Source organism: Cricetulus griseus, chromosome 4 (assembly GCF_003668045.3).
Source record: "Cricetulus griseus strain 17A/GY chromosome 4, alternate assembly CriGri-PICRH-1.0, whole genome shotgun sequence".
Taxonomy (NCBI): Eukaryota; Metazoa; Chordata; class Mammalia; order Rodentia; family Cricetidae; genus Cricetulus; species Cricetulus griseus.
The window spans coordinates 229,997,981-230,020,827 of record NC_048597.1 but is presented as its reverse complement, the minus strand read 5'-3'; the positions used below and the strand labels follow the sequence as shown (position 1 = coordinate 230,020,827).

General features: G+C 47.3%; 1 protein-coding gene across 5 annotated transcripts in view; it reads left to right on the top strand.

The window, feature by feature from the left end:
• Zdhhc3 (zinc finger DHHC-type palmitoyltransferase 3) overlaps nt 1-22,847 on the top strand; it is a 46,318-nt gene that overhangs the window by 17,610 nt on the left and 5,861 nt on the right. For 2 of the 5 annotated variants that reach the window (XM_027415505.2, XM_035444085.1), the window contains 4 exons: nt 6,538-6,662; nt 13,593-13,689; nt 14,279-14,360; nt 17,430-17,560. In XM_027415505.2, the coding sequence (XP_027271306.1) occupies nt 6,538-6,662; nt 13,593-13,689; nt 14,279-14,360; nt 17,430-17,560 (435 nt within the window). Of the gene's footprint in view, nt 1-6,537; nt 6,721-13,592; nt 13,690-14,278; nt 14,361-17,429; nt 17,561-19,440; nt 20,988-22,847 lie in introns of those variants that run through there. The other 3 variants (XM_027415506.2, XM_035444086.1, XM_035444087.1) reach the window with 3 other exon arrangements.

Below are 22,847 nucleotides of genomic sequence, written 5' to 3'. Positions count from 1 at the left end.
GAAGTGCAGCGGTAGAAGTGGGGCCTGCAAGGTACCACCCCAGCTCCTAGGAAACACAGCCTGGAGTCTCAGGTGAAACACAGATCAACTAGGGGGCTCCTTGTTAATCAGCAGATGGAGTCTGTTTGTAGCATGGAGTCATTGTGTGTTCTGGGGAGTTTCCTAATGGAGAGGAGATGATGTCCATAATTTTGGAGAACAGCTTATACCCTGATTTTATAAATAATATTTTCATTATTGTCATTTTGGTTAGCACTGAGGGGTGGGGTGGAAAGGGGTAGAGAAGGGGAGACAGGAGAAAGGGTATCGTGGTCTCCCATTAGATAGTTGCTGTACACTTCCAATTGGACCTTTTCACTCCAGATGTAACACTAGAGCAGTTATGATGGGCTTCTGGATCATTCCGTGGTTTGTTGTTGACACTGGCACAGCAGTAGTTGAGTCCACAAAGCAAGGGGAAGAGAAAAATTACTCGCAAGTGTGTGAAAAGCAGAAATGGTTCCATTTGAAATTGGGGGAGATAGATGAGGGCTCCATAGCTCAGGGGTTAGAGCACTGGTCTTGTGAAATTGGGGAAGAGATAGGCCTTTCAGTAGAGGAGGAGGATAGCTGGAGCAGGAGCCACATGGACGCCTCACTCAGCCTCTGGGTGGAAGTATGATGAGAACAGGTCATGCTGGTGCTCGGTCTCACTGTGCTTGCCCGCTCTAAGGTTGTGCAATCTCACCCACAGCACTTTTCTATGTTCTGGAAATCGGGAGCGATTCCTCATGAACTCATCCTGTGGTTATTTCCCCAGTTCCAGATGTATCATTGGGATAGATATACTGAGGTTGGCAGAATTCCCACATTGGTTCTCTAACCTGTGGAGCAAGAGCTGTTATGGTTGGAAAGGGAAATTGGAAGCCATTGAGTTGCCTGTACCGGGGAAAATAGTGAACCCAAACCAAGGAATTGCAGAAATTAGTGCCACTTTCAAGGACATGAAAGATACAGAGTGGTGGTTCCCATCATGTTGTCCTTTGCTCTTCCGTTTGACCTGTGCAGAAGATAGATTATGGAGAATGACAGCTGACTGTCACAAACTTAATCAAGTATTGCTTCTGACTGCAGCTGCTGCACCACATGTGGTGTTCTTACTTGACCTAATTAACACATCTCCTGGTTGGTGTGTGATATGCAGCTCTTGATCTAGCAATGCCCTCTTCTCAGTACTTGTTTATAAGGACCACCAGAAGCAATTGACTATCCATTGCAAGACCAGCAGTATTCCTTTGCAATTTTACCTCAACCAAGTTATTTCCATCTCTAGGTCATAACTTAGTTCAAAGGAAGCTTGATCATCTGGTTTTTTCTCCACAAAATATCACACTGGTACAAAGTATTGATGACACGCCGATTGAACCAAGTAAGCAGAAGGTAGCAACCACTTTGGACTTGTTGGTAACACATATGTACATTAAAGGATAAGAAATAAATCCAACCAAAATTCAAGGGCCTTCTACATCAGTGAAATTTCTAGGAATCCGGTGGTGTGGATTCCTTCTAGGGTGAAGGATAATTTATTGCACCTGACCCATCCTACCACCAAGGAAGAAGTACACTGTTCAGTGTGCCTATTTGATTCTGGAGACAGTACATCCCTTGCTAGGGTATGACTTGGAAAGTTGCTAGCTTTGAGTGAGGCCTGGAATAGGAGGAAGCTCTTAAACGGATCCAGGCTACTGTGCAAGGTATGCTCAAGCTGCCCTATTTCTTGGGCTGTATAACCCAGCAGACTCTATGGTAATTGAAGTATTGGTGGCAGATAGCAATGTTTTTTGTTTTGTTTTGGCACATTTGGTATTTTGGAGCGAGGCTCTACCATCATCTGTAGACAACTATTCTCCCTTTGAGAGACAGCTCTTGGCCTGTTATTGGGCCTTAGTGGAAACTGAATGTTTGACTGTGGGTGTGGTAATTTGAAAGAAAATAGCCCCAAAAGGGAGTGGCACTATTAGAAGATGTGGCTTTGTTGGGGTGGGTCTGTATGACCTTGTTGGAGGAAGTGTGTCACAGTGGAAGCGGGCTTTGAAGTTTCATATATGCTCAAGATACCTCCCAGTGTCTAAGACCACTTCCTGTTGCCTGCAAGATGTAGACTCTCGGCTACTTCTCCAGCACCACATCTGCCTGCACGTCATGATGTCCCACCATGAAGATAATGGACTGAACCTCTGAACTGTGAGGGAGCCACTCTAATTAAATGTTTTCCCTTATAAGAGTTGCTGTGGTCATGGTGTCTCTTCACAGCAATAGAAACACTGACTAAGTCAAGGGGCTACCAGGTTATCATGCAACCTGAGCTGCCTGACATGAGCTGGGTATTCTCTGACCCACCAGGTCATAAAGTAGGACTGCAAGCAGCAATCCATTATCAAGTGGAAGTGGTACATATGTGATTGGGCCCAAGCAGGCCCTGGAGCACAAGCAAGTTACGTGAAGAAGTTGCCTTTATGCCTATGATTTATAGAGGAGGCACTTTTGAAGACAGCCTTGACTTGGGAACTCCTCCTATCTTGGAGTCCTTCCTACCTCCCCACCACCTTGATTTCTCCACCACTTGTTTCCAGCTCCAGATACATTCTGGTTCTGCATTCTGGGACAGTGTCTTTCTCAGAAGACACTGAAAACCGAGGCACAGTCCCTGCTGCCAGGAAGTTCAAAGCCACACATTGCAAAGTTGCTACAATTGCATGACTCCTTGTGGTTGGTTCATTTCTCTTTTTGGTTGGTTCACTCTCCTTTCCATGGGCCTAATTTTTTTTCCCCTCTGAAACAGGGTTTTTCTGTGTAACAGCCCTAGCTGATCTTCGTGCCTCTGCCTCCCAAGAGCTGGGATTAAAGGCGTATGCCACCACCACTCAAGAGGGCCTAATCATTTACTAACCCCATAAATTATTTGAAATCGGAGAACTGAGGAAAGGTATAATATAATCTGCTCAATTTGACCACACTACTAAGGAAGAAAATTAATCTGTCTGCCTGCCGGTGTCCACCTTCAAGACCCACCTTGTGAACACTGCTATAAACCAACCTCTGTGACTGTATCAGACCACTGTAGTCTCCACTGTCCAAGTCATCCACGGCTTGGTTTAATTTACCTGGCATTCCTTTGTGGAGATGTTTTCCTGGTGTGTTCCTTGGGTGGGATCATCCAAGGTGGGTGTGAGGTTTGACATCCTCTTTGTGTCAAGGAGCTGTTCACACCTGCCTCTGAACAACCTACAAAACAAGAAGAAAGCCCTCTTTGCTCCAGAGAGGGGAAAGGGATACTTACTGCTTGTGGGTCACCTACCTCCAATCTTCGTATATCGTAACAACCCTTTCCTTGGGTGGTGGCTGTGAGAGAGGCATCTCTGCCCAGACCAACAGTGTGCATATGTTAACAACAGTACCTCTCATTCTTGCTGCAATGCCAAGTCCTTGACACCACTTCAAAGAATCAATGATACATATTCTTTCTTTTCAGATGTATTTATTATTTTCAGTTGTGTGTATGTATGTCTAAGTGGGCATGTACATATTTGTGCCAGTGCCTGTGGAGGTTAGAGGTGTTGGATTCCCCCTGGAACTAGAGTTAATAGGTCGTGTGAGCCACCTGGTATGGTGTTGAACTCAGGTCCTCTGCAAAAGCAGCAAATATTCTTAACCACTGTGCCATTTTTCCAGCCCCATTTCTTTCTTTTTTTTCTTTTTGTGCAATAGGGTCTCACTGTGTAGCCCTGGCAGACCTGTAACTCACTATTTAGACCAGGCTGGCTTTGAACTCATAAAGATCCATCCACCTGTGCTGCTATTGCTGCTGCTGTTTCTCCTCCTTCAAATTCAATCTCTTGTTAGGAGTTTCTTATCTCCACTGTTTTTCTTTTGTGTGCCCTATTCTAAACATTGAAGGAAGCATTATTGTCTTGTTTTACTCTTCATATTCATGTATTGTTAATACAGTCATTGGCAGTAGAGTGTGATAGATAGTATCAAAGCAATAAAGAAAAGTCTTTTAGTAGAACTACCTGATAAATATGTTTGTGTCTTGACTGTTGCATGGACCTGGATCCTAAGTCTGCTGCCCCTTAACCACATTGTCTTAGGCATTGTCTGACTCTGCTCCACTCACTTCTATAAAATGAGGCCAGCAGCTGGTTCTTTGCTGGGACTGGCTCAGGTGGCTGGGCAAGTGGAGTCTTGCCCTGAAGGGAACAAGACTTCTGGGAGGGTTTTGTAATTGGAGGTACTCCAGAGAGGCACACTTTCAGGAAGGCTGTAATTGTCAGCTGACTAATAAACAATAATAGGCATATTACACGAGACTCCCGTTACCCTTACAAAGGGGCTTCCTCTGGCAGCCCTGAATGGCCTCTAAGGGTTACAGCGAATTGTGGGGCTGGTGCCTTCACTAAGTACTTCCCCAGCCTGCATCTGTGTCTGTGTATCCTACAGCCCCCATCATAGCTTCTGTTTGCAGTGTAGAAAGAACTATTGCTTAGTCAGTGTCTACAGTCACGTTAGCTGGAGTCTGTTTCCTGTGAAATATCTTCTTGCCAAAAGCAAACTACAACTTGCATGCGTCTTGGTATTTCTTAACTGGTTATCCCCTTCCTAAAATTCATAGGCTAGACCTTGATAATCAGTTCTTGTCCCTTCTGCCTCACTGACCTGATGAAGTTTGGCCAGCTTTAGGGGGAGGGGGAGAGGTGCTCTGTGTGAAGCCCCTCCTCCACACACTCTCTGGTCCTTATTGGAGCTGTTGTGCAGCATAGGTGTCCAGGCTTTGCTCCTTGCTATCTTTGCACAGCAGAACTGCTTAGAGTCTGGGCATATGACAGAGCTTCACGGCTGTTCAGCTACGTCCGAGTGCCTCCCATACACTTGCTGTGTGTGTAGCCCTCACCATCGTTCCAGGCATTGGATAACTGGGTCTTGGCTCACTATTAGAAAGCAAAGACACTGTAAGGGCACTGGTTGTTGCCACACCACTGTCAAGTGTGGAGCTTAGACTTAAAGCAGGCCCAGTCAGTGCTCCTGTGCTGTGCCACTGACTGCTCTTTTCTGCTTGACCTGTGTTCCCAGCCATCCTGCTTGGACACTTTTTCCTGGGTGTTCTATGGGTGCCTGAGACATGGCTGACACTGGCTGTCCTGGTCAGCTCCTTTCCACCATGCCTCTCTGGCACTCTCCTCATGGCTTACAAGTTTACTAGCAGCTGAAAGTTCATCCCTTGGTAGCATTTCCCTCTCCTCCTCCTGTCATCACCCCAGCCACAGCTGAAGCTAGTTCTATTCTAGATGCTTTGTCATGACTGGTATCTGAGGTTCCCTTAAACTCCTGCTGTGTCCTTAGTGAACCATCAATAGTCACTCTGTCCGTCCATTTTCTTATCTGGCTCACTGAGCACAGGGGCCTAAGCTTCTGCTGGTGTACACTGATGGCTCTGGGCCACCTAGAAAGAAACCCCTCCCAGCCTGTGGCCAGGCGTGGGCTCTGCAGTTCCCCTTTTCCCATGTCTCTATCTGGAGTGTGTGTGCCCTCCCATTTCTAGTGGCCTGTAGACATTATTGTCTTAAAGCCTCTGTGCTGTGGTCATTAGTTATTGGCTGCTGCTTCCTCTGTCTCCCTCTCTCCGTCTCTGTCTCTGTCTCTGCCTCTCCCTCCCTCCCTCCCTCCCTTCCTTCGGTTTTTCAAGACAGGGTTTCTCTGAGTAGTCCTAGCTGTCTGGGAACTCATTCTGTAGACCAGGATGGCCTTGAACTCTAAGATCCACCTGCCTCTGCCTCCCAAGTGCTGGGATTAAAGTGTGTACCACCACTACCTGGCTTCCTCTGATCCCTTAACACGGTAACTTCTACAGCACACAAACCCCTGCACCTGTCAGAGAGGTGAGCAGGAATGGGGCCCATGGGAGGAAAACAATGTGAGTCCTGGAGACTGAGTCCATAGTGATGAGCGGTGAGCCCAGGGCTTAGCTCTACGTAGGTACTTGGTGATATTGACTGTTGAGATCCTGTTCAAGTTGATATTCTGTGTGTCCTTCTGTCCAGATGGGTGCTCTAGAACCCAACATTCCAAGTACTTGTGTATTACCTTGTGTATTCACATCACAGGCCATGGCTCCTGTTACTGAATACAGAATGGCCATCCTTCAGAATCATCACACAGGTAAAAAAGAGATAAAGCAAAACAGAGCCCAGGGAATGTCAAGCAGCGGGTTTTGGCATGGGAAGACTCTCCCAAAGGCAGTGCTCTTCCCAGAAACCAGAATAGTCAGAGAGCCAGACGACTACTGTGATATTCCCAGGAGGGAAGAATACATCAGCAAACACAGTGTTGGCAAATGAAAGTAAGCTTAATCATGGGGTCAGTGTGGCCTAGTAGCAGTTCCTTGGGGAAATTCTTTGTGTTGAGGTGATTTGGCACGCAGAGGCCATGCATGTGGACTTTGATGTGTTTGCCTCCACTGCACAGTGACAGCTGACCCTGATGCCTTCCCTCTTCTCTTAGGGGGCAGTGCCCAAAGGAAATGCCACTAAAGAGTTCATCGAGAGCCTCCAGCTGAAGCCTGGGCAGGTGGTGTACAAGTGCCCCAAGTGCTGCAGCATCAAGCCCGACCGAGCCCACCACTGCAGGTACCGTGCACTCTCCTCAGCCCAGGCCAGCACCGGGACTTCTGAGTGTCCCTAGCAGGCAAGGAGTGACCACTGGGATGGAAAAGGCATTTGACTGCATGAGGGACGCCGGAGGCTGCCCCTGTTTCAGTGTCTGCAAGGTCGAGGGACTCCCCCCATCTCCTGATAATCTCACAGCTTTGGCAGTGAGCGCACAGTACTTGAGGCAAAGGCATCGCTCGGGCTTGCCTTGAAGCAACACTTGAAGAGAGACAAGGACAGTTCTCAAGCAGAAGTCTCTTCCCTCTGAGCTGTTACAGGCATTCCCTTTGTACCATCAAGGTTCTTTGAGTCTTCTTGATGAGAAGACATCTTGCTCAAAATTGCATTTTCTCATTACAAGGGATCTATAAGAGGAAAATGACAGAGACCTCCAATGTCATTTGGCCCCTTTACAATATACTATGTATTTGGAGTGAGGAGGGTCTGGAGGAATGAGCTTTGCTAGCCTGAGACACTGCAGGGAGAGAGGTCGTGCATGAGCAAGAGATCGCTGAGTGGCTGAAAGGTCTTATCCTGAGCAGCTGTATGAAGCTGTCTCTTGTCACCCAAATGTCAGTCAGATCCCCAGTCCCTGCTATTTCCAAGAACCCCAGTCTACCCTCTGTCCTTATCACCAATCTTATTTCCATCTTCATGGCCACTGCAGAGATAAGATACTGCTGGATGGGCGCTGTCCCAGATGGGAAGCTAGCCTCATGGTGTCAAGTGACTGCTTTAAGGTCACACAGCAAATGGATCCTGCTGGTTCTGGCTCTGTCTTTGTGGGGCTCTGGCTTTACTTAGAACTCCAGTTTGAAAGTGACTCACACAATGGCAGCTGTGTAAGCATTTGACTGAGAAGAAGCTTTGCTTTTACTGAGGACTTCTGTCTTGAGTTAATTTGCCTCTGAGGTCTGTTGGGGTTTGCAACTTATTCGTGAGATGACATTTATTACCCTTCTGCCACCCAAGGAGCCTGACCTTGAAGCTGGAGACTTAGTGTTTTAAGTCCAGTGCAGTTCTCAGGCTGAGTTTGTGTCTCTGTGGGACACACTTTTCCCCTCTGTGAGCCTGTGTTATTAAAACATCTTAAATGCCATATTCTGTAGATCTCTGAAGTGTTTGAAGACAACCTGTCTTTCTAAAATATGTTTGACCTTGGAAACATTCCTAATGTGACTACAAGTTCTATTGTAATAGGTGACTAATTACCAACCTGCATTTCCTTATTATCCTAAACAGTTGATAATAATAACTTTCAAGGACTAGAAATTTGTATTACATTGATAAATGAGCTGTATAGGTACAATACCTTGAACAAGATTAGAAATGTATGTTGGTTAGTGCATGCCTTTAATCCCAGCACTCAGGAGGCAGAGGCAGTTGGATCTCTGTGAGTTCAAGGCCAGCCTGGTCTACAGAGAGAGTTCCAGGACAGCCGACAAAGCCACAGAGAAACCCTGTCTTGAAAAACCAGATTGAGAGAGAGAGAGAGAGAGAGAGAGAGAGAGAGAGAGAGAGAGAATGAGAATGTGAGTACAGTATATTTTGACAAAATTAATATCAAATTTGTGTCAATGTACAAAATTTGAATATAATATACGAAAGGCCAACCCAATGTAAAATATTAAAAACTAGTAGTTGTTTTATAGTAGATTCAATATTCTACCTTTTCATCCTATTATATTTGTATCCCCCTTTTTTCTTTTCAAAACAAGAATCCTGAATCTAATTTCCTTTGTTTAGTTTTTTTCCTAACCATTACCAATAACAACTTGTAACCAATCCCCCTAAACAATGACAAATATCCATAGCCTTTTGAATGACCAAAAACTACCCACCCCACCTCTTGGGGATGTGGGCATCGTATTCTTAAATTTACTTGGGCAATGGTATCTTTAGGGGATCCTGAGAAGAAAAATTTGGGTTAATTATCAAGTCCTGAGAGATAGCTGTATCATTTGTTGTCCAGTCTCTGCAAAAAGGGAAAGTGCAGTCTTGTCTCAAGTCCTAGATGGAGTCGTCTGTGAGGCTGGATCATCTCAGCTAACCACTTCGAAATAGTTGTGAGCAGTTTGTCATCCAAAGCCAATCTTTAGTGGTGTTTTTCAGCTTAGTGGTGTTGTCATAGTCCTGGTAGAATTGTCATTGTTGTGTTCCATCTTCTTTTTGGAGACTTCAGAGTTGGCATTCAGTCCATTATTTCTTTTCTTGGTCAATTTTTCTGGGTAGTTCTCCCTTCTTTCGATGCTTGTTTATTTGTTTAAAGATCTCAAACTCCTCCAAGTGTTTCTTTTTATTTTCCTGAAAAGACAAAAACCCTTCCCCAACCCTAACTTTGGGAAGTTCCTAGTCTAATTTTTATCAATTTTGATTTATGGTTTCTCCTGAATTTTTTGTTCTTTTTTCTATAGCTGTTTTATCATCCGGAGCAGTATGTTTTCGTACACTGGGCATTAAGTTCTTTCATTGCTCTGGGAAGGAGTTTCCATGGTGACAGTAAATGACTGAACCAAATTAGGCATAGGGACCTCTCTAAGGCCCCTAAGGAGTTTCCCGACTGCAAAGGTTACCTTGAATGTCCCTTATTGATCTTCATTCATCAGTCCTATGCCTTTCTTTGCCACACCTTCTGTATAATCCAGAAGGGAGGATCGTTCTGCGTGAATTATGCTTATGTAAAAGCATTGTTTCCAGGATCGCCCTGTTTATAGTCCCTTTTAAAGTGAACTTGTTTGCCACAATCAGTGAAGGTTTCTTTCTGGCCCTGTGCTGCTTCGTGGCATAAAGCCAGGGCGTGATCATCACATAGAGAGATATTAGCTTTCTATAGTAGCACAATCTCCTTCTCTAAGAAGTTGATTTTGGGAGATTTCCATACCTCCAGCTCTTCTCTATTTTTCAGTTGTCTTAGCCTTTCCTTGGAACCAGGCACTCCACTGAAATTGAGGATCAGGCTCTAAAACAGCTTTAACCAAGTCTCTCCAATCTTTAGGGATAATTCTGTTGCAAGTTGCCACAAATGGTGAATGCATGCCATATGAGACTATCACTTTCCTGAATCTTCTTAAATCTAACATTCCACAGGAGTCCAATTAGCTCTTACAGAGCCTTTATCATTTGGCAATTCCTGTAAATTTACTGAATATGTTAAGGTTGGTTGTTTGAAAACCTTTTGCTGTTCCTCTCTGACCTTATAATGCTACACTAAAATTGGTTCTCCTTTAAATTCCTCTGTCTGGGTTTGAATATCTCTGTGATCTGTTCTAATAAGTTTTTCTATGGCCTGTATCTTGGCACTCATATCAACCAACTTGTTTAGAGGTAAGCCAAGAATTATCAAACCAACCGCAAGGATTACCAGAATGATAATGTCAATCCCAGTTAAGTTAAATCATTTAATTATTCCAATTTTAAACCATTGTGTAATCATACAGAGACCTAGCTCTCCATTGTAATAGTGTTTCCTATTTTTTAATGTGGGGGGAAAAACACTTTTTTAACTGATTCCTCCCTTTAAGAATTCCCAGTTTTCTCAACAAATCTGCCAACCCTGACGGTGAAGATGTGAGACTGATGATGTCGTGTAGAACAGTAAAAGCCTGACTGGATTTCAAGGCAGCTGCCTGGTTTGCAGCAGCCTGAGAAGGGGGTTTAGGGAATGCCACCAGGAGAGAAGAAATGAAAGCCTAGCAGGCTGGGCAGTGACTCCAGCCACATGTGCTTCGGAGCCACCAGCAAACGGCTTTTTCGTGAATTTGTACCCCAAAAGTTGGGCTCCAGATGTAGCATGAATTCTAGTTGGTCTTAATGATAAAAACCCAGAGATAGATACTGGGGTTAAAGCTGAAGATCAGAGAAGCAAATCAGCCAGCCACTAGCCTTACCTCCACCTCAGATGGAAAAGGCGATCCTGTCCTCGGATTGCATCTTCAGACTGCATTGATCTTCAGATTGAACTGCCCTCCATCAAACCTTAGACTGTACTGAGCTCCTGTCTCTTCCTGCCTTATGTTCCTCTCTAGTGCTGGCATTAAAGGCGTGGGATTCCTAGTACTGAGATCACCTTTGTGTGAGCTATGTTTCTCTTATAGACTGGATCAATTTCATGTAGCTCAGGGTGGCCTCGAACTAACAGAGATCCATCTGCCTATGTTTCCTGAGTCCTGGGATTAAAGGTGTGTGCCACCACTGCCTGGCCTCTATGGCTAACTAGTGTTACTGGCTTTGCACTCTGATCTTCAGGCCAGCTTTATTTGTTAGATCATAAACAACATATCACACATAGTGACCCACAGGTTGAGAACCACTGATCTAGATAGAGTATGTCTTCTAGCCCTGCATCTGTAGGTGGGCCTTTCCCTCCAGGAGAAGCCCCATAACCCCAGGCTACTTTCATTCTGTTAGAGTCCTCCCATTTGTAAGGGCCAGGGAAGCATGTGGAAACCCTGTAGGGGTGTATGTTAATGTAGAGCCAAGGCCTTGGGCAATGTGATAGGTTCCCAGGGAAGGTAGAGTCTTGGTTGGGCCTCTAACACCCCATGCGCCCTATACCACACACACACACACACACATACACACACACACACACACACACGGGGGGGGGGGGGGGAGGCTGAGCCCTCATCAGCTTCTTAGAAGCCTGACAGACTCCTGTTGCTTAGTCTCCCAGTCCTCACAGTCACCAAACATATCTTCATGTGACCTATGGGGAGCCTCAGATCCCTGTTCTGTTCTTCCCTTGGCTGCACTGTCTCCTCCTCAGAACTGTTTTAGGCTAGAGTGTAGGATCCTGTTAGTTTGCTTACAATTCTGTCAATCAGTGAGATGTGTAATGAAAACCTGTCTATGAAACCATGGCCCCTTAGGTCTCACCCTAGTCCGTGTGGTTCCGCCCATTTTCTAGGTCTGCTTATCTTGTCTGAGCTCTAGCCTTCATGCTCAGACCCAGCCAGGCTAAGCTGTGGCCTCAACTCTAGCTTAGAGTGGTGGGCTAGAAATAGTCCAGGCAGGGCAGGCATACTTATGCAGTGTAGTAAGTGGTGCTGCAAGGAGAGAGGGAGAGTTCCTGTGAATCATGGTTGTGTCTCTAATGTTGGCCCAGCACCCAGGATAGGTGAGAGAACTTAGGCTAGCTGCTTAATGGCTATGATGGGTGCTTATGCCTCCTGGAGATGGAACCTAACCCAAGAGAAGAGGTGTAAATGCATATAAACCAAAGAGCTTGTGAAGGTCTCCTAGGATTTGGGTGCTGAAAACAGGCAGTGGTATAAAAGGTAAGAGTGAGGGGAATCTAGAAAGCACAGCACCGGAAAATTCCTCCAGATAGAGCATTTGGTATGTTCAGTGACTGTTGTTTCACCCTCAGCCTCCATAGCCTTGGGCCCTCGAGCCCTGCCTTGTATGAAGCATTCTGGCCCAAGGAGAAGAGAAGTGCTGTTTTGGCACTTGATATCCTTGAAAACAGGAAACAGTTTGGACCCACCCACTTACGCAACCCTGAAGGACTGTAGTCACTTTCCCTGTTCCTCAAGCATGTGTTTATCTAACCTGGTTGCCCAGTGCACCTTAGCCCCTTGTGAAACCCAGCTACCTGGTGTCTTCATAGTGTGAAGAACGGTTTGCTGTGAGAACTTGTTTAAAATCTCTGTAGCCTACAGAGCCAGAGGCCACTTGGTATCTCTACAGTGGAGCCCTCACTGACTGGAGCATGCACTTGAGAGCCTCCCTAGAAATAGGAAGGGTGGAAGAGGACCTGCTCAGGAGCCTAGACAAGGAGCGGATACTCTTGCGTTTGTTCCGCAGATGAAGAGTATTAAGGACCCTAGAGCTCATTGTATGGGAAGACATGCTCATAAGATAAGAAGTAGCTTGTGGTGAGTCACTCCATCCCTGGGAAGCAGAGGCCTATGACACAGCAAACAGACTGCTCTACACTACTTGTCTGCTTTAAAATGATGTATGGGAAGGCCAGGCCTGGTACCATACAATTTTAATCCCAGCACTCGAGAGGCAAAGGCAGGTGGATCTCTGAGTTTGAGGCCAGCCTGGTCTATGAGCAAGTTCCAAGACTATACAAACAAACCTTGTTTTTTTTGGGGGGGGGGTGTTAATGTATCATGTACATAATTTCACATGTGTTTTGTGTGTGTTTTAGAACTGGTAACAGAAAAAAAGGCAGAAAAGACAGACCAGTGGTGTAGTTGCTGGTCCTGACTGTTTTCTTCTGCGTCCATGTAGGACCTCCTTTTCTTGCTTTGCCTTCTTGCTCCTGGAGATCATGGAAGCAGGCTAGCATTTCTGCGCATTGCCTGTTGGCAGCATGCCTGCATCATGAGAGGCCCTTGCAATGATGGGAAAGAGCAAGAGGAATATGAAACCTCTGATCACCTGAGACAAACTGATAGGAACCCACACCTGCGTGACTGAGGGAGCCCAGCAGACCCAAGGCTGCCAAGCTACTATAGTTCCTATAGCTTGAAAAAGTATACTGTATCTCTGCTAGTGCTTGTCAGAGCTTCTAGAACTTCTGCCACCCCCCCACCCCCCATGTCCTGTCTTATAGTAACATTTCCCAAACTCATCTTACTCTTACCTGGGCCAGCCAGCTCCGGCCTATTATTGTGTGCAGATGCCTCAGAAAGCTTCTGACCCCTTGTGGGGAATGATTGACCCTGGAGGTCCTGGCTCTGCCTTCCAGACTTCGAGCACAAACCCAGTGCCACTACTGCTGGTATCCAGAGGTGTGGAGCTGGAGGCACACACAGCTCTTCTGGGTTATCCCAGAGCCCTTGCTGATGCAAGCATGCACTAGAAAGTAGGGTGGAAGACGCTCATTACTTGTGTAGTGGTTTTCAAACTGTGCGTGCTGATAATTCCTGCTGAAAGTCTGAATTGTGGTCATTTCAGTGTTTGTAAACGGTGCATTCGCAAGATGGACCACCACTGTCCCTGGGTCAACAACTGTGTGGGCGAGAACAACCAGAAGTACTTCGTCCTGTTTACAGTAAGTCAGCGTCTGAATTCCACACCGCCTCCACAAGGCAGTGGAACTCTTGCTCTTTGGAAAATCTCAGCACTGTTAGCAGTTTTTGCTGCTGTTGAGAACACTGCCTTCTCACTTTGGATCTCTCTGGCTCAACAACTGTCCTTTGCTTGTTCTTGTGAAGCTGATTTGAGTAGCTGGGGCAAGTGCTGTGTTCTGGGTATCACTCAAGCATTAGTCCCACATAGCTCAAGAAGGCAGTGTTGCTGGTGACCTCAAGCTCTGAGCTGCAGCTAAGGTGGAGAATAGTTGGCACTCTGACCTTTTAAATTAGAAGCAGCAGCAGGTCTTATGTGCTCCATGTAGCCTGAGTCACAACTGTGTTTAGGCTGTGTGTCTCTTCTGGGCCCACATATTCCTAGAGAGTGGCTGATAGTGTCCCACTCAAAACAGGAAGTAGGGGGTCTGTGGGCTGGAAGAGTCACAGATACGTTTCTGGCCTCAGCCTAGCAAAGTGTTCCTATAGCACATGTTCTGAGTAGCTGCTCAAGGAGACTGCATAGTTAGGACACTCTCCCCATAATGGCTCAGCCCTGCTTTCCTGTTTCAGATGTACATAGCTCTCATTTCCTTGCACGCCCTCATCATGGTGGGATTCCACTTCCTGCATTGCTTTGAAGAAGACTGGACAAGTAAGTATTGCCAGGGTTTCTCTCCCTGCTGTAAAGAGCAAAGGCTATAGGACCTGAGTGGGGTGGGGGGGTTAGGGGCCTCTATCCCCTTTTCAGTACCAGGCCCAGACTTATTTATTAGATCTTCTGAAAGCCTACAGATTGATGAGGTTGAAAGCGACAAAAAGCAGGCCCTTCAGGTTAGACAGACAATGGAGTAAGTTGGACAGGCACCAGGCTGGCAATGTCCCAAGAGACTACAGGCTCCTAAGAAGGGCAGAGGTGTGAGAGCTTCAAGTCTGGGGCTTCAAGACACTTGTTTTACTCTTGCCACTGATGGGGGTGGAGCCCAACGCTACACCAGGCAAGCTCCCCCTCCTAAGCAGCACCCTAAACAGGATACTGTAATCAAGGTCATTGTGTTTTTCTTTGGGTATGTAGTAGTAGTAGTCATTGCTTGTCTTGATGATACTTAGAGATCTCAGACAATGTCTCCCTGTTTCACAAGTGTTCCGTTTAAGTGTGCACATGCTGAGGAATAGCATTTAGCCAGAAGACTGCCGTAATACTGAGGGAGAAGGGGGGGGGGCACAAAATAACAAACAGCCACATGCTGGCCCAGACCTTTCACTCTCAGAATCTGCAAGGCAGATGCCCAAGCAGAGCACTGTTCTCCAGCCCTGCCATTGGCCAGTGCCCTCTTCCTTCCACATCTTCACTGTGTGCCCACCACACTTCTAAGAGGGGGACGGGGCAAGCAGGATGCCATCTGCAGAACTGAGTGAGTCCAACCAGTCCCTGCTCACTTAGTGAGTATTCTGAAAGCGCATGTATTCTGCTAACCCTGGCAATCCAGGTCAATTCTGATGTGGCCTTGGCAACTTGATATAAAGTGTCCAACGAGGTCATTTTATCATCACAAACCTCCTTCCTGTGTCAGGTTACCTGTGGCCATTGATTGCATAACCCAGACTATCTCAGAGGTGATTGACTGGCTATGTAGTGGTGCTGACAGGACAGTTAGAGCCCACTAGAAGCAGGCAACGTGCGGGGGCTATTTTGATTATTGCTTTGTTTAGACCCCATAAGCTCCAGGATAGGAGAATGCACCTAATTTATATATGACAAAAGCTGGGGTCAGAGTGTGAGCATAGTACCAAGACCTCTGGCCTGAATAGGCCCGCAGTTCAAGCCTTGCTGTCAAACCTTGTCTGATGCCTCCAATGCACAGGGTCCACCCAGCCAGATTCCTAACAGAGTGGACTCCAGACATCCATTTCTAGGGCAGCAAGGCTGGGAAAGCAGTCCCCAAAGTAGAAACCTGAAAATTGCCCATGGATGATAGTTAATGTCGTCCTTGCTTGGCTCTGGCTAAGCTGTTGAGCCCATAATAGATTTTGTATAAGAAGCTCAAGGAACTGTGCCCTAGGATGGGTGCTCTGAGTTAACATTCAAAGAAGAGTGTTTGAATATTCTATATTCCTTGGGCCTGGATCCTGTCATTTCAAATCCTATTTGGAATTCTCAGAGCCTGGGACAAGAAGGAAAGGGAGTGGTGAGCCTCCCTGGCTCCACCCCTATTAACAGTGCAGCTGAGAAGGGTGTGGTGTCCATCTTGTATGAGTTGTGCGTGCGCACGTACACACACCATATACCACACCCCACAGCTGGAGTGAGCTATATAGATGTTCTTATCCATTCACCTGTACTGCAGGGAAATTAAATCTCAGGATGCCCAAACTTCATGTCCAGAGACCTATGGTTGGGCACCATTCCAAAATTGATTGTATGGAAAAAGGGGGGCAATTCCAATTTCACATGGAAGGGGTGGGAAAGCGGGCTAGTGTTGAATGGCAGGGCCGTCATAGTCAGAGATCATGGTGAGGCTCTTGTCTCTTACCCATGACTGTCAGACTTGAGAGCCTTACTTCTTCCCAGAACCCTTCACCACTCAGAGCTAGGCAGGTAGTCCCCTTGCTTGTGGTTATCACAGCCATCTCCTTGTCTAGTAGGCTGCCAAGACCAGGTTCTGCCCATCCAGGCATAAAGAAGACAGTTTACCAGTTTCAGTGGATATGACACAGGTATCAGGCACACAAGTAATAGATACACATTCAGGCAGAATTCCGCATACATACAAATCAAATTAAAAAGAAGAGGATTCATGTGAAGGTGTAAGCTCCAGGGAAGCCAGAGAAAAGGAAGGCATTCCATCCGAGGCACTCCATACCACCCTCCCCGGCACATACAAGGTGTTGGTCCCTGTTCATTCCCAACCCCACCTCCCTACATAGTCAAGGTCCATGTAGCCTCTGTCAGAGGAAGCAGGCCTAACCCACACGAGCCAAACCAAGATGCTGCACCACATCCTGCTGCCGTTGCCGGGTAGAACATACCACATGTGTGCTGCATTTCCCTTCTCTGTTCAAACACTATCTCCCATACCACCTTAGAGCACTGATGTTTGAGTTAGGCTTTGTTCAGACAGAGGAGTCCACTGCTCAGAAGCCACACAGCAGCCACACATCACTGCTTTACAGTGCAAAGGTGAATGAGTGCCTGCCTCTCTTCCCCCACCCCCACCCAGGAGCAAAATAGTAAAAGCTCCAGCAAGAGACTGACCATCTCAGGTACACAGATGTCCCTGACAGGAACGGGCATTTCCATACACTGGTTAGGCGCCCCTCCTTGGCAAGTTGTCTGCTTCAAGCCCCCAAACTACCAGGTACTCCTGAACCTACCCAAGTCTCTTACCTGGGACCCAAAGGAAGCATGGGGTGGCAGCTAGGAGTAGGGGTACCTGTCCAGGAAAGGCCAGGCCAGGCAGCACTGGGGGCTTCTGAGCACACATTCCTTCTCTGTGCTCTCTGGGGAGAGGCCTAATAGTCTTCTTCTAAGGAGGCCACTCTGGGACCTGAGGGCATGAGCTGAGGCAGGCTAGTTAGGGAAGAGGAATCCCCGCTGGGCCCAGTCTCTTGGGAACTTGTTGAGAAAGTTAGAGGTAAAAAGAATAGGACCTGGAGGCAGGGTGGGAGTGGCAGGGAGGCATATGGCCATTGCAATCCCCGTGCCGTGCCCCTTTCCTTGCAGAGTGCAGCTCTTTCTCGCCTCCCACCACAGTCATCCTGCTCATCCTGCTGTGCTTTGAGGCACTGCTCTTCCTCATTTTCACATCCGTGATGTTTGGGACCCAAGTGCACTCCATCTGCACAGATGAGACGGTAAGCAGGGTACCTGCCTCCTCCAAACTAGGCTTTGGGGACCCAGGCCAGGTGTCAGACCTGAGGGCTCAGGGTGCAGGGTCACATGGAAATGGCCCTGTCTGCAGCCTTAGCCAGAAGGTTGCCTTCAACACAGTTCCTTCTTTATTACACATTGTGCCCTACTGGGCATTCTGCCAGGGTCTTGCCCTCTCCAGCAAGGCTCTAGACATTAGCTTCTAGAGCTGATCTGATGGCTGGATCCAGGAGATCGATCTGCCTTGAGCCTCCCAGGGCAGCACATTCTGGTCCTTGCTCATTTCATCTTCTTGTCCTCTCCCACACTCAGTTCATGTCCTACAGCCAACTCCTGGCCTTCCATGATGTAACACTTCTTGACTTTTGTGCTTTGGGTTATAGAAGATGGGGTGGGTAGCGCCTTGGCATGAATGTGCAGAGGATTCATGGGGCCCTGGGTTCACCCTCTTGCTTGCTTGGCTGTATGAGTGCTGCCCACCTACCTCCCCAGAGAGACACTTTCAGCTGTGGTCTGGGGGGGCCATGTTCTTCCATAACCAGTATTAGACGGAGGATGGCTTCAGGTGCTCCTGCTCTGTGGGCCTAGCACAGAGGGGACAGTGCTGTCCACTGCCAGGATGCCATTGTATTTCTAGGTGGTTCCTGATGCTTTCAACCACTGTGTCATTTATAAAAATTCATGTCGTTGCAAAAGGTTTGTTAACATAGTAACCTTGGTGTATATTCAACCATATATCCAACTGTTAAATGGAGCCAGCTGCTCCACAGAAGACCTATAAGGAACCAAATGTGACTGTCAGGTTCTGCCCATGTGGGGAGCCCTTCCAGGTCCCCTAGAGCATGTTCCAGGTTTAGAAGTAAAGTGACAGTCTAGTTCTAAAGAGAATCGTGTTGGAAAGAAACAAAAGGCCTGTGGCTCACGGTGAGAGCATCCTCCTTAAATTGATTCCTCCCTGGTCCCTAGGCTGTGAAAACATGGGCTACCCCATCCCTTCTTGGCAGAGACCTGTAGCAGCCAGACAGCCCCTGCTCTCTGCTGCTCTGGCATCTCAGCAGCTCTATTTGAAGGAGGGAAAGGAAACTCTCTTCCCACTACCTGATTTGTTTTGTTTTGTTTAACTTTTTTTCCCCCCTGAGACTTGGCAGGGGAAGTGGCACAAGCTGTGAGAACTGCCTTGGCCTTCAGGCTCCTCCCTGAGGGAGCTCTGGGAAGACCCTCACTCCCCACCTCCTCACTGTGACTGATGCTACAAGCTGCTTTCCCTCTAACCTGCACTAATTTCTTGTTCCTCTTGTGGTTACTCCCCTCACCAACTGCCTCCTGCTGTCTCACCCTCTCTTTGTGTCTCTCCAGCCGGCCCACGGGCTGCTTCTTGACCCTCTGGGCTGGTGAGACAGCACCAGGGCAGACCCTTTATCTGCTGCTCTCTCTATTTTTTTTTTCTTCTGCAAAGTGGTCATTGTAGCTCCAACTCTCCTATACGTCTTTCCCATACCAACACCCACCATTGGCTGTCAGAATTTTGAGCTCCTGCACCAAAGCCATTTCGTGCATAGGTGCCTTGGAGAGATCCCTGACCCAGCCAGGACTCAGGTCTGACACACAGACCCTTTGACTAGACAGTGTCGGTCTTGTTGGCGGCGGAGGCCCAGGTGCCTGCTGAGAGCTCATTGCCTCTTCCTCCTTGGGGGCTTGTAAGTGTGTGAGGCTTCTTATGAGACAGAAGAAAGCTGCATCGTGTAGGTAGCTTTACGCCCTGAGAAAGAAGTGTTCGCTCTGGTCATCGGAGGCATGTGGACATCCCTCCCAAAACTACAGCCGTGGAGTGCTTGACTGAAAGTATGATTGTTCTTGTTTTCAGGGAATAGAACAATTGAAAAAGGAAGAGAGAAGATGGGCTAAAAAAACAAAGTGGATGAACATGAAAGCTGTTTTTGGCCACCCTTTCTCTCTAGGGTGGGCCAGCCCCTTTGCCACACCAGACCAAGGGAAGGCAGACCCGTACCAGTATGTGGTCTGAAGGACCCCTGACCAGCATTGACACACAGACCACATCATGGCACCGTCCCATCAGCTCTCGTGAATGTTTAGGCCAAACGCAAAGCAAAGTGACTACTCTTAAAACTTTTTTATGTCTCCAGAAAAATGGCTGAGCATTGCAGAGAAAAAAAAAGTTCCCAACTTCTATTTTATTTTTTTTTAAAAATCATCTTTCCAATTTTTTGATGAGTGAAGCTGCTCTTTTTCCTTTTAAAATCACTTCTCTGGCCTCTGTTTCCTCTCTGCTGTCTGTCAGCATGACTAACGTGGAGGGTGCTGCCCAGGCCCTGCCCCTTCTACTAATTGAATACCCCCTGATGCTGTTCGTGGATGAACTGGCCCGGTAGGGAAGCCACGAGGGCCCTGACCTCCTCCTGCCCACAAGGCAGCACTGGCAGCCACAGGACTCAGAACCTCATTGAAGATGAGGCCTAAGAATGGCAAGATTGGGGCTGGAGCCTTTAGAAGGGCCCTTGGTTCAGTGGCTTCCTGCCCAAGTGAACACAGGTTGTCTCATTCTCAAAATTAATTGCCAGCCTTGTACTTCATGGTCATGGATGTACAAAATGATTTGTGTGAGGTGGGAGAGGTGGGGGGGAGGGGTGGTCTTTGAATCCTGAATCAGCAATTATGTCCCTCTGGTTTTTTGGAAGACTATGAAGGAGATGTGTTTTCCAGGTCAAAAATGCCTTATACAATCACGAGAGGAAGAACACAATTTCAGGCAAGCTACATTCCCCTGTGTTTTACAGCTGCTTCCTGCCCCAGTTCCCACCCTTTCCCAGCAAAGGTGTCAATCAAGCTGTGTTCATTCTGCGGGAAACAGACAGGCCAGCTATCAGAATCATCTCATTTTTAAGGCTGTCATGAGCATATATTTTTCTGGAGTTTAAAGCCCTCCAAATGTGCACAGACCTATATCTTATGTTTAGCCTGGGAGGTGGTTTGTAGATGTTAGGCAACATTCTTAGAGTTGCCAGGTAGCCTCAGCCCGCCACACAGACTAGCTCTCCCATCAGGAGGCACTGTCTGTGCAGAGTCACAGGAAAGGGCTGGTCCTGAGCTAGGGAAGGACCAGGGCTGTAGGAGGTGCTGAGAGAAGACCATTCTTGAACACTCCTCCCATTTAGACCCTGCGCACCGTGAAGTCCTCCACACCAGTGGGTTTTAAAGCAGTCGCCACAAAACTCCCTTTTTAGCTTTTGCCTTGGGGTGGGGGTAGGGATAGGGTTTTTCACTCTAGTCCTGGGTGGGAAGAAAGTTAATGTAGCCCTGTGATTTTTCAGAAGTCAGTGGGACATGCTGCCTCTTCCCAACTCTGTCAGTGCTTCCACACGGAAACAATGCAATAAACCTTTTCCAAACCTCTGTTTCTGCTCCACTCTCTCCCCAGGGCCTGCGCACAAGGGTAGGTGGCATCAGGCTGCAGGGTAAAGGAGTTTCCTTTTGTTCCTAAAGGGTATTGATGGCCTTTCTGCAGGCAGAATGCTGTGTGTCTGTGTCTGTCTGTGTTGGTCCAGCACTCTGGAGTATAGGCCAGAGCTGCTCAGCACAGTAAAACTGAGCCAACAGAAAGTGCCTAGAGTCCTTACCCACAGTTCTAGAGTGCTACTGGGGGGGGGGGTCTAACTGATGGTATCAAGTGATGACAGATGAGACAACCCTGGGGTATTTAACTGAGGACTTGCCCGCCTTCCCTACCTCAGTTGGCTTTGACTTGCCGGTGCTGTGCTAGGCGGAGGTCCTGGTGGATGGTGTGTGTGTGTGTGTGTGTGTGTGTGTGTGTGTGTGTGTGTGTGTGTGTGTGTGTGTTCACATAATTTTATCTATTTACATATAGGCTTGTTTAGATCGAGTTCATAGCATTTGTTCTCCAGATACTTTTTAAATTTTATTTATAATTCTCTAGGTATATATGAAAGAGGTGTGGCCTATTCCAGGTTCAGTTGGTTAGAAGGGTGTAGCCTTGCTCAGATACTCAGGATGGACCACTGGGCAGCAGACAGCAACACTACAGCTATGGTTTCTGTTGCTGCCATTGTCTGTCTGCCTGTCTGTCTCTTTCTCTCCCCCTACCCCCCCACTTTGCTTCTCAAGACTGGAACTCAGGAAATAGCCTTCAAGGGCATTTGTAAGCTGCTCGTGGAGTTGCTTTCCCCATGGAGTTTCTAAGACACTACAGGAGTTGGAATCCTGAAATGAAAGCTAACCCTCTAAACAGGCTTGCTCCTAGCTTATGTCCCAGCTTTCATTTGAGTTTGCCTCTGCATTATTACAAGTCCCAGTACTCAAAGCAAAAGGGAATCAAGACAGTACCACCCAGGGTGGCCTGTATGTGTGTATCCTATTTCATTTTCTCTGAGACAAGGAGCACTTTTCTGAGAGCGCAATGACCAAGGCATGTGTGTCAACAAATGATTCTGCCTCTGAGCTCTTCTGGTTTCTTCAGATATAGTAAAAAATCTTTCTCAGTGGTCCCCACTGGTAAGGAAGCCTTTGGATCCCATCTCTCAGAATGGGAACTCTGGAGAAAAGGAGTGAAGAAGACATGGTCAGTTGGGCTGGGTGATCCCATGTTCTTGTCCATCTCTAATGTCATATCTGCATATTTACATGGGCTTGGTGACATATATAGGATACATACCAAATTAGAAATATGTGCCAGGCTTCTCCTTGATGCCATTTCATCTTTGTAACACTTGGACCTTCCAAGAGTTAAAGGGTGGCCAGCTTTTGCTCATTCTGACTCAGCACATCATATCCTGATGAGAAACCTCTCAAATGAGCCAAACTACCAAGTGCTTACTAAGGAATACCCATGCTAGACAACCCCACTCCAGGAGGATGGGCTTGGACTCTTCAAAGCAGAGTAATAAGTTTTCCATTCCTCCTCTCTCAAAACAAAGTGCACCTGTTCCAAAGGTTGACCTAGCCAAGGGACACAAGTGGTTGAGAATTGTGGGGACGGGCCTTCAGGTTAACTCTGCTGGCGGTGGTGATGGATGCTGCTGCTGCCTGGTTCGTGGGATGTGGTACCCGAGGCCAGCAGGTGCTCCCACTGATCAACTACTTCCACTCTGCGTGTGGCCTCTCCCACAAATGAATGCCAAGGAACCTGGGATGTATAAAACAGCTTCTGATGATCCTTCAACATGTCGTTCAAGCCTGTCTTGTCCAAGGCCACCTTACTGAAGAGCCAGCAAGGAACCAACCTTCCTGTGAGGAGCA